The sequence below is a fragment of the Orycteropus afer genome, unplaced genomic scaffold, assembly GCF_000298275.1.
Source record: "Orycteropus afer afer isolate SDZICR_OR568_19922 unplaced genomic scaffold, OryAfe1.0 scaffold00137, whole genome shotgun sequence".
Classification (NCBI taxonomy): Eukaryota; Metazoa; Chordata; class Mammalia; order Tubulidentata; family Orycteropodidae; genus Orycteropus; species Orycteropus afer.
Genome location: NW_006921724.1, coordinates 7,129,668 through 7,144,016, shown reverse-complemented (window position 1 = coordinate 7,144,016; position 14,349 = coordinate 7,129,668). Strand labels below are relative to the sequence as shown.

The window sequence follows — 14,349 nt, the reverse complement described above, 5'->3', positions numbered from 1 at the left end:
CCACAAAGTAACAGCTCTCTTCCAACTTCTTTCCCATATTTACCTCTTTCCTGTGTCTTTCCCTGCCATTCACTCCAGTCCTGTGAGCTGTCTCCCTGTGCATATACTGCCCTTCTGTTCTCCCATCATTGATTGCTCCAAGTAGTGTATCTATCTGATATAAATGTTCACCCCATATGCATGTCTATTGTTTGTCTGGAAACCACAGGGGTGAATTCAATTCCAGACATGAAGGGTGGCTATGGGCCATAGACTCAGGGGTCTTACCAGGATCTATCACACTAGCAAACCTGGTCTTTTTTTCATGATTTTTGAGTTTTGTTCCACATTGCTTTCCCACTCTATCCAGTGTCTCCTACATGGATCCCCCTCTGAGTGGTTGACAGTGGTAACCAGGCACCATCTAGTTCTGGCCTCATGGTCATATAGGTTGAGGATCATATGGTATACCAGTCCCTTGGAGTAATTTTTTCCATGCGTATTTGGTTTTCTTCATTCTTTGCTCTGGACCAAGAGAGACCCATCATTTCATGTAGATGGCTGCTTGCAAGCTTTTAAGACCCTAGTTGCTACTCACCAAAGTAGGATATGGAACAATGTTTTTGTGTAGTAAGTTATTTGACTATAATCTTTAAGGAAGCAGATTGCCAGGGCTATCTTCTGTGGTGCTGCTGGGTGGATTCAAACAGCCAACCTTCCTGTTAACAGCCAAACACAAACTGTTTCTTTCACCCAGGGACCAGACAAGAAATTTCTATGGAACTATTCTACTCTGTAACACATGGGGTCACCATGAGTAAGAATCATTTCAATGGCAATGGGTTTGGTTTTTGTTTTCTATACTAGTATTTTGTTTTCTTCTTCTTCAATTATTAACTGATCTCAATGAGAAAATAAAGCTGTGACTATTGTCTATCTGCCTTCTTCCTGAGAAAGCCACACCAGAAAGTAACATTGGCATAGCCTCTGATTCCTAACAAATGGGCTTCATGTTCAATTGGATTTAGCACAATTAAATTAAAATAATCAAGTATCCATATAGCTGTCAGACCTCAATATAACTTTTCGAGAAGTATTTAATGGTTGAACTGTGTGCTTCTTCTGGACCACAGAATGGGGAATGTGGAAGTGAAATCCATTCTGTGTGTTTTCATTGGGCCTGATATCAAAAGTTTCCTGTGCAAAGGCTCAACCCTGTGAGTAGAAATTAGATGCAGAGTGGTCACAGCAATTAGCAGAATTAGCTGGATGACAGCCTCTCCCATGGATACGGTTTTGGAAATTAACTTCAATGCCAGCAGAACCTTTCCAGTCAGGGGATTAATAAATACAAGCATTTAGGGGGCAGCAGCATCCCCAAATCAGCTGTCCAGGTGCCCTGCTGAGGAAGTGGATGCATGTTCAAGATTTTAGCAACTACAGGTTGCTTTATCCCCCAAAGACAAGGACTTGTGCTAGATCTAGTCCCTAACATTAGAGAGCATAGAATTTGGGGGGGGTAAAGGGGAAGCAGACATGCAAAAACCAATATACAAACATGTACACAACACCTCTCTGTGGGGAATGAAATCCAATGCTGTGTGTGTGTGTGTGTGGTGGGGCGGGCAGGGGGGGGGGGGGGGGATTTGCTCCTAAACCAAGCAGGAATCTCTGAAAGAAAGAGAAAAGAGCTCAAGGGCAAAGGCTCAGAGCCATCCAGGTCAGGTGTGTTTTAGTAACATGGGCTTGGGACTCAGGATGCCTGAGAGAGTGCTCAGGACAAGAAGGCAAGACATAGACATGGATAGTTAGGATGTTGGGTAAAGGAGCTCTGGTGGTGCTATGGTTAAAGCATTGGGATGCTAACCAAAAAAAAAAAAAAAAATCGGTGGTATGAGCCCACCAGCTTCTTCATGTGAGAAAGATGAGACGATCTACTTCTATAAAGATTTACAGCCTTGGAAACTCTATGGTGTATTTCTATCGCGCCTTATAGGGTCACTGTGAGTTGGAATTGACTCAGTGGCAGTGGGGTGATTTTATTTTGGGTGAAAATTTTGAAGTGTGCTCTGTGGACATCTCCCCTTTCAAGATGTAATATCAAGACCAGAGTTATTTTTTAGGAACAAAATAAAAACCGGTGCCAAGCATGAAGGCTGGGCCAGAGTAGGGTGAGAGGCTCTGAGAGCTGTAATGGGGACAGTGTCAGAGGAGCCAAAAGACAAGGGTACTTAGGACAAATATTAGGGATGGCCTCAGCAAGACTCTGAATATAGGGTTTCAGGAGAAGGAGGATCATGGAGACCTCACTCCCCTCCTCACTCCAGTTCTCTCACATATTTCCAATAGCTTAATATTGTTGTTTGTGTTAGCTGCTGTCAAGTCAGGCCCTGAGTCATGGCAACCCCATGCACCACTGAATAAAACATTGCCCAGACCTACAGCCTCTCCATGATCAGTTTGGGATTGGATAGTTGTGATCCATAGGGTTTTCAGTGGCTGATTTTCAGAAGTAGATCACTAGGTCTTTCCTCCTACTCTGTCTTAGTCTAGAAGCTCTGCTAAAACCTGTCCAGCATCATAGCAACACACAAACCTCCACTGACAGACGGGTGGTTGCTGCATGAGGTAGGAATCGGCCAGGAATTGACCCATGTCTCCTGAATGGAAAGCAAAGAATTCTACCGCTGAACCGCTACTGCCCATTTCCCTTCATATTCATATTTCTAAAATTCAATGAATCATCTTTTGTGGGAAATGAGTTTCCTTTCTAGCTGTTCTTATGCCATCATTCTCTCCCTGCCCTGTGGAATCAACATCCCCCTCTGCCTTCCCTGACATACATGCATAGCCACCACGTTCTATTGTTCTCAGCGAGCAGCAATCAAACATCTATTCCTTCATTTTCATCATCACTACTTCCAGTGCCAGTCTATAAATGCCATAACCATGCACACTAGCTCCTCACCATTATTTTCATGCACTGTTAGCACCCCAGGGGGTGTATGCAGTAATATGCAGCCTACACTCTTTTTGCTAGACCACAGTGCTTTTTCAAGCCTTGATGCATTCCTTAACCTTACAACCCTTTTCTTCGGTCTTTCATCCAGAGACCCTGACTTTGGCTCTTATGTATTGACAAAATAGAGAAGATGGTCAAGTTTTAACCATTCCCCTCAACCAATAAGTCTACCTCCAAAAAAAAAAAAAAAAAAAAAAAACCAAACTCACTGCCATGAAGATGAAGTTTATTCCGACTTATAACGACCCCTTTTGGGTTCTGAGGTGATAAATCTTTACAAAAGTAGATTACCCAGTCTTCTTTCCATGGAGTGGCTGGTGGATTTGAACAACTAGCCTTTTGGTTAGCAGTCAAATGCCTTAGGCACTATGCCACCAGAAATCCATAAGACTTCTCTATAGGAAGAAAGCCCTGGTAATCTACTTCCTAAAATTCAGAGCTTCAAAGTGGTTCATTCTGGTTCAACCTCTGCTAAGAATTTGCATTTCCACCCCAAATATTTTTAATCAGAATCTGCATTTTAACAAGATTCCCAGGTGATTCTTATGCAGATTCTCATTCAGTATATCTGGGGTGGAAATGCAAATTTTCAGCAGGGGTCTTTCTAAAATGGGTTGGAAGCCCTGCAGAAATCAGCCATTGAAAACCCTATGGATCACAGCACTGGGACCTGCTCATGGCAATGATGCGGGACAAGGCAGAATTTTGTCCCATTGTGTGTAGTGTCATTATGAGTTGGGCACCAACTTGAAGACAGCTAACAACAACAACAACAAGACCTCCCAATTGTCTCCTCCCTCCTCCACCCCAGAGGTACTTAATGCTCTTCTCTACCTACTCAGTGGTCTCTGCTCTTGAGTCTAGCCTCTCCTGTTTCTGCTAGGATATACTTCATTAAGGTTACCCTTTCTTCTTATTATTTTAATTTCTCCCCTTACTTCCTCTCCATTTAACAATAGTAATAATAATTACTATTATTGTTTTATTTAATTAGGCACATTGTTCTCATAACCCTATAAGTTCTTTTACTCTGTTATACAGTGAAAGAAACCGAGAAGTTAACCTTCAAAAATCTACACAACTAATAAGTTATAAAGCCAGCATTCAGACTTAGGCAGAAAGCTTCAGATACCCACAGATTTAACACTATGGCACACTACCACTCCAAACATCCTTGATAATTGAAAAGAAAGTATCTTTTCTTCCCTCTTGCTGCTCCCTTACAGTTGTCTTCAAATAGACTCTGACTCATGGTGACCCCATGTGTGTCAGAGTGAAACCTTACTTCATAGTGTTTACAATGACTGACAGTTTGGAAGGAGATCAGCGGGCCTTTCTTCTGAGGTGCCTCAGAGTGGACTTGCACCACCACTCTTCACAATTATCTTATATTCACTGTCTCTACTTTCATATCTCTATATGCTACTCAACCTTCTGTAAACTTGTCTCCTCATTTCCACACAAATGGCTCTTCTGCAATTCAGCAGTGATCTCAAAATTGTCATTCCCACATTTTTTAATCAAAAATGATATCTCCTTTTTAACTCCTATTTTTTCTATTTGCTTCTGCTTCTCAGAAGTTGCTTCAGAACTGTATTTTTCCACATGTAATAACAAGCACCCGTAAATAACAAGCACATACACATAATGCACAAGAAGCTAACCTACAGGGAGTTGCCTGGTTTGCAAAAATTGTATAGCACACATTTGCATCAAAATATAGCATATGCTCCTTTGTATTGTTGCTTTTCTCTTGGAGTATGTTTTGATTGTTCTGATTACATTATAAACTCTCAGTTGACAAATATGTTTGCATCTCTTAATTTCACACTATACCTTAGTAAATTTAGTAGACTTACTGTTGTTGTTGTTGTTATGTGCCATTGAGTCAGACCTGACTCATAGCAACCCCTCCTTGGTTTTCCCAGGCAGAATCACAACGGAAGTAGATTGCCCCATCTTCCTTCCCAGGAATGGCTGGTGGGTGTGAACCGCCAGCCTTCTGGTTAGCAGTCAAGTGCCTTAGGCACTATGCTACTAAATCTACTTAGTAGACTTAGTAAATTTCTAATACATACTGTAATTGGGAAGTGACCAATTACAATTGTTTCTCAGTGACTCCCTTATTTATCACACAACCGTTGGAAACAGGTTGGTGTAAGTTTCATGTTGTGTTTTATTCTTTCACTTTGTTTCTGCTATCTGTGGATGTAGCCTCTGGTTAGCAAGACATTTTTAATGGAAACATTGGAGAACTAAAGCCACCAAAGTAACTGAAAGGTAGAAGATTCCTATATTGTTTATTTTTCTCCCCAGTGGCTCTGAGCAACTTGAGCATCCCAATACCTTATAGCATCATAGGGAAAGAGAAAGCTCTTTAACAGTCACCACAAAGTTTTCTAAAATAAATTTTGTTTATCACTTCATATTTTACCCCTTAACTTGCTGTGTCTTGGGGTTTGTCCATCAATTTATCAAGAACATGAGAAGAATACAATGGCAGATAGTTCTCAAGATTAATTTTTCATAAGAAGGAATTAAAACAGGGCAAACTATACACAGTGATTGGGCAAAATTGATTTTGCCCACGAAAGCTAAAAATATACTTCTCTGGTAGTGTAGTGCCTAACACACTTGACTGCTAACGAGAAGGCTGGCAGTTCAAACCCACCAGCCACTTCTTGGAAGGAAGGTTGGGCAATCTACTTCCATAGTAATATCGCCTCGGAAACCCAAGGAGGGGTCTCTATGAGTCAGGTCCAACTCAATGGCATGTAACCATCACCACCACCATGCTAAACATAGGCATGCTTTCCAGGCCTGCATATTGCTGTGAAGGTTTCAATCTACTCTGGAGCTCATATCTAATCTGCCTGTGGATTTTTGGTCTTTACAGCTCCTGATGGTCCACCTCAGGAAGTTCACCTGGAGCCCATATCATCTCAAAGCATCAGGGTCACCTGGAAGGTAAACCAAATAAACACTCGTATTCCTGGCATTTTTCCCACTGGGGTGAATACTTCATTCACATTCAATGTTATGATGTCAAGGTACTACCATTATATCAAACTTTAATTTTTCAAAATCAGGTTGAAAGCTCTTAAAGTTTATTACATGTATCCACAATTTGAATACTTTCACAGCAAGGTCTGTGTTTAAAGAGAGTAAAGTTGTCAGTGTCTTTTTTTTTTTTCTTTGAATCTTGACTGAGGTCTGGTCCCTACACAGACAGTGAAATTGATGTTCACAACTGCACTGGCCAGTTTTGTCTGAGAGATAACATCTTTTTAACTGCCTTTCCTGATTGGTGAAGCATGGCTGGCAGATAGCCCACCAAGCTGGCAGGAAGGAGAGGAGTCCTGGCTGTGTGGCTAACTATCTGTGTCCTCAACAAAGCCTCTTAACTTTCCTGCACTTATTTTCCTCACTATGAAATGAATGGTTGACCAGTTGTCTTGCAAGGCAATGCTACCCTAAGTGTGACCCATAAACATGTTCCTGGTTAACTGATTATCTATTGCCAGTTACTAGGAGAGAAAGAAAGCCTGAAAAACAGTGCAAACAGCCCTGTCACAAAGCATGTTGTTTAGTTTGGCTGACATGTTTTTCGATTCAAAAATTTCTGGATGAAGGAAGCAGTATATTGATTATATTCTGGTGCAAGCTTATCACAGACCAGAGCTTGGAGCACCTTTATTCCTCTGATCTTCAAATCAGTAGCATGGCATTTAAGTAGCCTGTGAGACTTCCCTGTGAATTAGTCACCCACATGAAGAAGTTCCTGGAGATAATTATATGTGATAGGTAGCATTTTAGCTTAAGTGCTATTGTTGGGTAAAACTTCTATAAAGCTGCACTTACTATCCTGCTTCTGGGTTTCTCTCATTGCATATGTTTTTTTCTTACCTCTTTAGTTACCTTTTTTATATATTATCACCCAGAGAAGAAGACAGCAACCAACCACAATGTTCTTCAAATCACAAACCTCTCTGAACAATTAAACACTTAATCCAATTCACCTGGTTTTGCCCCCACCATTGGCTCTTCATAAAATGACTAACCAACCTAACAAACTAGTTGCTGTTGATTCCAACTCATGGACCCCATGTGTGTGAGAGTAGACTTACATTCCACAGAGCCTTCAGTGGGTGATTTTTCTACAGTAGATTACAAGGTCCTTCTTTTGAGGTGCTTCTGAATGGACTCAAACCACAAAAATCTTTTGGTTAGCAGCCACGTGCTTAACCATTTGACATACTGGAACACCATAAAATAACTGTTGTTGTTAGGTGCCATCTAGTCGGTTCCAGCTCATAGTGACCCTATGTACAACAGAAAGAAACACTGCCTGGTCCTGTACTATCCTCACAATCATTAGTATGTTTGAGTCCATTGTTGGTGCTATGTGTCAGTCCATCTCATTGAGGGTCTTCCTTTTTTTTTTTTTTTTTTTTCTCAATCTCTATTTTACCAAGCATTATGTCCTTTCCTAGGGACTGGTCCTTCCTGATAACATGCCCAAAGCACATGAGACAAAGTTTCTCCATTCTCACTTCTAAGTAGCTTTCTGGCTATACTTCTTCCAAGACAGATTTGTTTGTTCTTCCAACAGTCCGTGGTATATTCAATATTTTTCGCTAACACTATAATTCAAAGGGAGTTCGGGTAGCGTAGTGCCTAAGGCATTTGACTGCTAACCAGAAGGCTGGTGGTTCACACCCACCAGCCACTCCTCGGAAGGAAGATTGGGCAATCTACTTCTGTGGTGATTGTTGTTGTTGTTGTTGTTATGTGCCGTCGAGTCAAACCCGACTCATAGCGACCCCTCCTTGGGTTTCCGAGGCAGTATCACTACGGAAGTAGGATTGCCCAACCTTCCTTCCGAGGAGTGGCTGGTGAGTTTGAACCACCAGCCTTCTGGTTATTCAAGGAGGGGTCGCTATGAGTCGGGTCCGACTCCACGGCAATGGTTGCCTTGTTGCCTTGCCTATAATTCAAATACATCAATTTTTCTTTGGTCTTCCTTATTCCTTATCCAACTTTCACATGTATAAGGGGCTATTGAAAATACCTTGACTGGGTCAGATGCACCTTAGTCTTCAAAGTAGTATCTTTGCCTTTTAACACTTTAAAGAGGGGTTTTTTGTTTTTTTTTTTTTGCAGTAGATTTGCCCATGGCAGTACACTGTTTTTGCTTCCCTTTTTCTCTTCAGTCACCTTATACAGAATGTATACCTTAAACCTTTATTCCATGAAAACAAGCATATTTTATTCTATACAATATGCTTTATATATACTTTAGATGGAATATATCCATGGAAGTGGGGGGGAAAAAAAAAAAAAAGAAAGAAATGCACTGCTGTCCAGTCCTACCCGACTCATAGCAACCCATGCTTGGGTTTACAAGGCAGTATCACTGCAGAAGTAGATTGCCCAACCTTCCTTCCAAGGAGTGGCTGGTGGGTTTGAATCTCCAGCCTTCTGGTTAGCAGTCAAATGCCTTAGGCACTATGCTACCAGAGCAGCGGTCAAGAAATCCAATGACTTACTGCATTGCATAAAATGACTGGTCTCTGCTTAAAAGAAAAAAAAAAAGAAGAAGAAGAAGGAGGAGTTTCATTGTTAGAGGAATACCTCCTTGGGTATTAACACAGGTTAATGTAGCCAACCCTTCAGTATCAGCTTTTTCATTTCTAGCCAGTGAATTGTTTTCCAGTGGGCAGTGTGACATGACTGCCAAGCTGCAGCTGAGGAGTATAGGGAGGGATGTCTTTAGTTTTTTGTGAGCACAGCCACTGCCTGCAAGCATCACACACATTGAGCAATAAAAGACACTCAGCAAGCCATCACCTCAAATGCATTTTAGCCATTCTACAAAGGGAGTGCTGACTCACTCTCTTAAATTGAAGACTGTGAAGTTCACCCACTAGCCCTATACTCTGTCTTGCATCTAGCCACTGAAAAAGACCAGGTATTTCTATAACTGCTAACATGTTTTGGGGACTGCGTGAGAAAAGTATCCTTCTATAGAGCATCCAAATCTTGTAACTAAACACTCAAACTTTTGAGGCATCAAAAAACATTGCATATTTTCTCTCCCAGTGGAAAAACAGCAGTGAAAGTTAGTCGATTGCAGTTAAACATCTTTTTTTGTGCCAAAAGAATAAATGTTTTGTGGGCTATAAAAAGGATGACTTGCTTCCATTAGATTGTGCACAGTTTATAATATATTGTTCAAGGAACAATGTCTAAGGGTAGCAGGGCCATTGTTGGAGAGCCTATCAATATGCAGGCAGATATACTGTTGACCTAACAAATTGAATGAGATAAGACCTGTCCTTTCATTGGCTTGTCATTGAACATTAGCCTTTTTATGTATGTACTTTTAAAGCGTGTCACTGATGCAAACAAAAATGTATGCTACTATACACAGTTTATGCATTTGGCAGCTAATCAAAAGGTTGATGGTTTGAACCCTACCAGCTGCTTCATGGAAGAAAGATGAGGCAGTCTGCTTACATAAAATTTACAAGCTTAGAAACTCAATGGGGGTCACTATGAGTCAGAGTGGACTCAATGGCATTGATATATATATATATATATTTATTTATTTATTTTTATTTATATTATGTGTGTGTGTGTGTGTGTGTGTGTATATATATGTTGTGTTGTTGTTGTTATGTGCCATCGAGTCAGACCCGACTCATAGCGACCCCTCCTTGGGTTGCCAAGGCAGTATCACTCCCGAGGAGTGGGATATATACACACACATAATATAAAACCAGTTGCCATTGAGTTGACTGACTCATGGTGACACTGTGTGTCTCAGAGTACAACTGTATTCCATAGAGTATTGACGGTTACTTTTTCAGAAGTAGATCACCAGGCCTTTCTTCTGAGGCACCAGTGGGTAGACTCAAACCTCCAACCTTTCAGTTAGTAGCTGAGTGTTTTAATGGTTTGTACTGCTGCACTTTTATTCCATCTAAAGAAGTGTATGCAAAGTATAATAGGCAGCATAAAATATGCTGTACATAAAACTTCTGTGTCTATTCTGTTCCTTCTAAAGCTCAGAAGTGATTGGGTTTAGGTCCCACCCTTCACTGCTATGGTCTTAACATAACAAAAAACCAAATTCCAAATAGGGTCCTATTTATAGGTACAGAGGTTAGGATTTCAGCACATGTTTTGGGAGAAGACCGTTCAACAATAATAGTAGGGGGAAAGCCAAGTTAGACACTATAACCTATAAAGGGGAAAGGTACATTTTCAACTTTTCCTTAATATGGGAGGTAGATATTAAATTTATTTATTATTGTATAAGCAACATTGTAACAACAACCTCAGTTAAAATAAACATCTTTACCTTTTTATTTTAGTTATTTCTTTCATCAAAGAATAGTTTCAAATTTTTAAGTATTCAGGTCTGCCAATGGTTTCCTATGGCCTACTGAATACAGAAGTTTCCCTTGGTGGTGAAAATGGTTAAGCCCCTGACTACTGATGGAAAGGTTGGCTATTCAAACCAACCCAGAGGTTCCTTGGAAGAAAGGCCTTGCAATCTATTTCTGAAAAATTAAACATTAAAAATCCTATGAAACATAGTTCTACTCTGACACAAATGGGATTGCCGTGAGTCAGTCAATTTCACAGCAACAGATTTTTGTTGTTAGTTTTTACTGAATATAGATTAAAACTCATTTGACACAGAAGATCATTCATCATCACCCTCTTGCTGGTTTTAACTGACCATTCAAGGCCGCCAACACACGTTATTTGCTTTCCTTCTTCAATATTATTGTTCACACTGTTCTTAGCATTCCCTCCTCTGCCTGTGCTTATTCAATGCTTCGATCAGATAGGATCATTTCAGGCAAGCCTTATGAATCCCCAAAGCAGAAAGAATTGTTTTATCCTCTTTGTTAACCACTGCTTATGGTGATGGCTCACTAAGGTTCCAGATGCATAGTTCCTGCAGTCCTTGGTGAGAGTCCCCCTTGCTATTCTGTGAGTTCAGGGCAGGGAGTATTTCATTCCTCTTTGATCCCCAATAGCTAGCATGTGTTGAACGAATGAATGAATGGATGAGTAGGTGGGTGAGAGTGAGCATGCGTGAGCTGGGAGTCATGAGACCTACAAGGTAGGTGTTTCATACCCAATTAGTCTTTGAAACATTATGTTTCTCAGAAACAGCCACACAGAAGGCACCAGCCAGTGAAGTGTCCAGATGGCAGACTGCACACTGTGACATGGTGATGATCTAATTCACACTGCAGTGGAAGACCCCCCCAAGCCCACAGTGGGGGGGGGCACAAAAAAACAAGCTGCACTTGTGTACAGCACAGAATAGTCACTTGGGTTTTCACTGTCTTTTATTGAAAAGTAAAAGGCAGCAATTGTTCAAGAAATCTGTGATAAGTCTAAGAAGAACTTCAGATGTAAGTCCATAGTAGGAACTACAAGGACCACTACCATATTTAATTGCCTCTATTGTGGAAGATTGGGCAATCTACTTCTGTAGAGATACAGCCTCAGAAACCCAAGGAGGGGTCGCTATCAGTCAAATCGACTCAATGGCAGTGAGTTTGGTTTTTGTATTATGTAAAATGAAGCCTCAAGTTGTGGCTAGTTGTCATTGACTTGGCTTCAACTGATGACAACCTTATGGATAACAGAATGAAACATTGCCTGGTTCTGCATCATTTTCATGATTGTTGGCATGTTTGAGACTAAGATCTACAGGGTTTTCATTGGCTGATTTTCAGAAATAGATTGTCAAAGCCTTTTTTCCTAGTCTGTCTTAGTCTGGAAGCTGTACTGAAATCTGTCCACCATGAGTGACCCTGCTGTTATTTGAAATACCACTGGTATATCTTCCAGGTTCATAGAAACACATAAGCCACCATAGTATGGCATACTGACAGAAAGGATATTTAAATCCTTTTACATATTTTGATTTAAAGAAAAATGCTAAGCAATGCCTTAGCAGGGATTCAGGAAAGGTTGTAAATTAATCTAAATGAATATAAAAATAAATAATAGTAAAGATTCATTGTCTAGCTGTTGCCCCACACTCTTTGAAAAGCAAAATTTTGCGTAAGCAAATAAAAGTTACTTTGCTGAATGTTTTTGCTGATAATTACTTGGGTTTTTCAAAATCAGAAAGAATAGTTCTGATATAGTTGATCACATATGTTTGATAAAGTACCTGAAAGTGGTGAACCAAAAGGAGAATTCTTTGACTTTTAGAAAATTCTGCTTTTAATCTCTCTCCTAAAGTGTTGTGAAATGTTGTTGCCTTTTAACTCTTTTAAGTGTGCCTACCACTTTCTCTAAGAAGCTCTGGTAGTGTGGTGCTAGGACATTTGACTGCTAAGCAGAAGCCTGACAGTTCGAACTACTTTCTCCAAATAATGATGGGTGGTTCAAAAGGTTAAACATTCATCTACTAATTAAAAGCTTTATGGTTTGAACCATCTTGGAAGACAGGCCTAACAATATCCTTCTGAAAGGTCACAGCCTTGAAAACCATATGGACCAGTTCTACTCTGCACATTTGGGATTGCCATGAGTTGCAGGTAACCCAATGGCAACTACTTTGGTTTGGTTTTGGTCACCTTCTCTCTTCTGATCAGTCTCACAGTCAGGTTACCACCTCACTCCCCATTTTATGCAAATTAAGGACAAGTTTATTGCCAGCTATTTGTATATGTTATTGCCAGAGTCACTCGTAAAATAAAATCTTCAGTATTTTAAATGTTTAATATTATAGATATTTAAAAATATTTATCCAGAGGCTGCATTTTAAAGCAGAGATGAACACATGATAATTTTCCTATTGATGTAAATGTATTGTCTCTTCTTTAAATTAGAAATCTCTTATGAACCATAGGCTGTCCCAAAAATATGAAATTTTCAATTGTTTAAAATTATAGTACTGAAAACAATTGTCAAACTGATGACTCAAGATAAAAATCTTTAGAATGATTTTCCCACTTTCCCATCCTTCAGTATCATACTCTATGGCTGAGAAGTTTATTTAGAATGAGAAATATTACAGAAGAACTTTATGATTTGTATTAAATATTAAAGTTGAATAGTTAGAAATTTAATGTAATCAGATGATTACATTTAACCCCATCTCTAGCATCCTCAGTAATCCCAGCCCATTGAGGCATCATTAAACCTGTTGCCATCTAATTGATTCTAACTCATAGTGACCCCACATGGCAGAGTGAAACTGCCCGATAGCGTTTCCTAGGCTGTAGTCTTTATGGAAGCAGACTGTCACTTCTTTCTCCTGTGGAGCAGCCAGTGGGCTTGAACCAGTACTGACCTTTTGCTTAGTATCCAAGTACTTAACTTTTGTGCCACTAGGGCTCTTTCTATGTATAATAAAACTAAAAAAATAAAAGAAACAAAGCAAAAAGAAAGAAAAATTGCTGTTGAATCAATTCTGACTCATAGCAACCCTAAAGGACAGAGTTGAACTGCCTCATAGAGCTTTGTAATCTTTACGGAAGCAAACTGGCACATCTTTCTCTCTCAGAGCAGCCAGTAGATTGGAACTGCAGACTTTTTGATTAGTAGCCAAGCACTTAACCTCTGCAAGCCCTAGTGGCATGGTGGTTAAGTGTTTTACTGCTAATGGAAACATCAGTAGTTCAAACCTTCCAGCCCCCTGGGGTGAAAAATGAGGCAATCTGCTTTTGTAAAGATTTGCAGCCTTGAAAACCCTATGAGGCAGTTCTACTCCACTTTATAGTATCACTATGAGTCAGGATCAACTCAATGGCAATGGGTTTTTCTGTGTACAGTAGGCACCAGTTACTGTTAAAGTTTTTAATGCAGCCATTCACTGAGTAAATTTACTGAGGAGCTATTGTTTATGAGGGAGGGCTCTTGTGGCATAATGCCTAAGGCATTTGACTGCTAACCAGAAGGCTGGTGATTCAAACCTCCCAGCCACTCCTCAGAAAGAAAACTGGGCAATCTACTTCTGTAGTGACACTGCCTCGGAAACCCAAAGAGAAGTCGCTATAAATCAGATCAGACTCGATGGCAGTGACTTTGGGTTTTTTTGGTATTGATTATGTTGGAGAGGGGGAAAGAGGTCTGGAAGAGGTACACAGAATCAGACAGCCCACCACTCCTGTATTACAAGGGAAATGAGGACAGGTAGCAGTTTAAGTGAATTTGGAGACATTAATAGGAAAATTTTCAGTTCATTTTCCAATGGAATTATTCAATATGCTGTATAATGTGGTATTTTTCAAAAGCCAAAATCTGCAGTCCGGGCTTCTAGCATTCTTGGTCAAGAAGGAAAATCCATTCCTTCACATTGAGAA

The 14,349-nt window shown here is 40.2% G+C and overlaps 1 protein-coding gene across 1 annotated transcript in view; it reads left to right on the top strand.

Moving 5' to 3' along the window:
* The window catches only part of DSCAM (DS cell adhesion molecule), a 981,394-nt gene that overhangs the window by 794,993 nt on the left and 172,052 nt on the right, over positions 1-14,349 (top strand). The window contains exon 17 of the mRNA XM_042781616.1: positions 5,898-5,968. Within this exon, the coding sequence (XP_042637550.1) occupies positions 5,898-5,968 (71 nt within the window). The remainder of the gene's footprint in view (positions 1-5,897; positions 5,969-14,349) is intronic.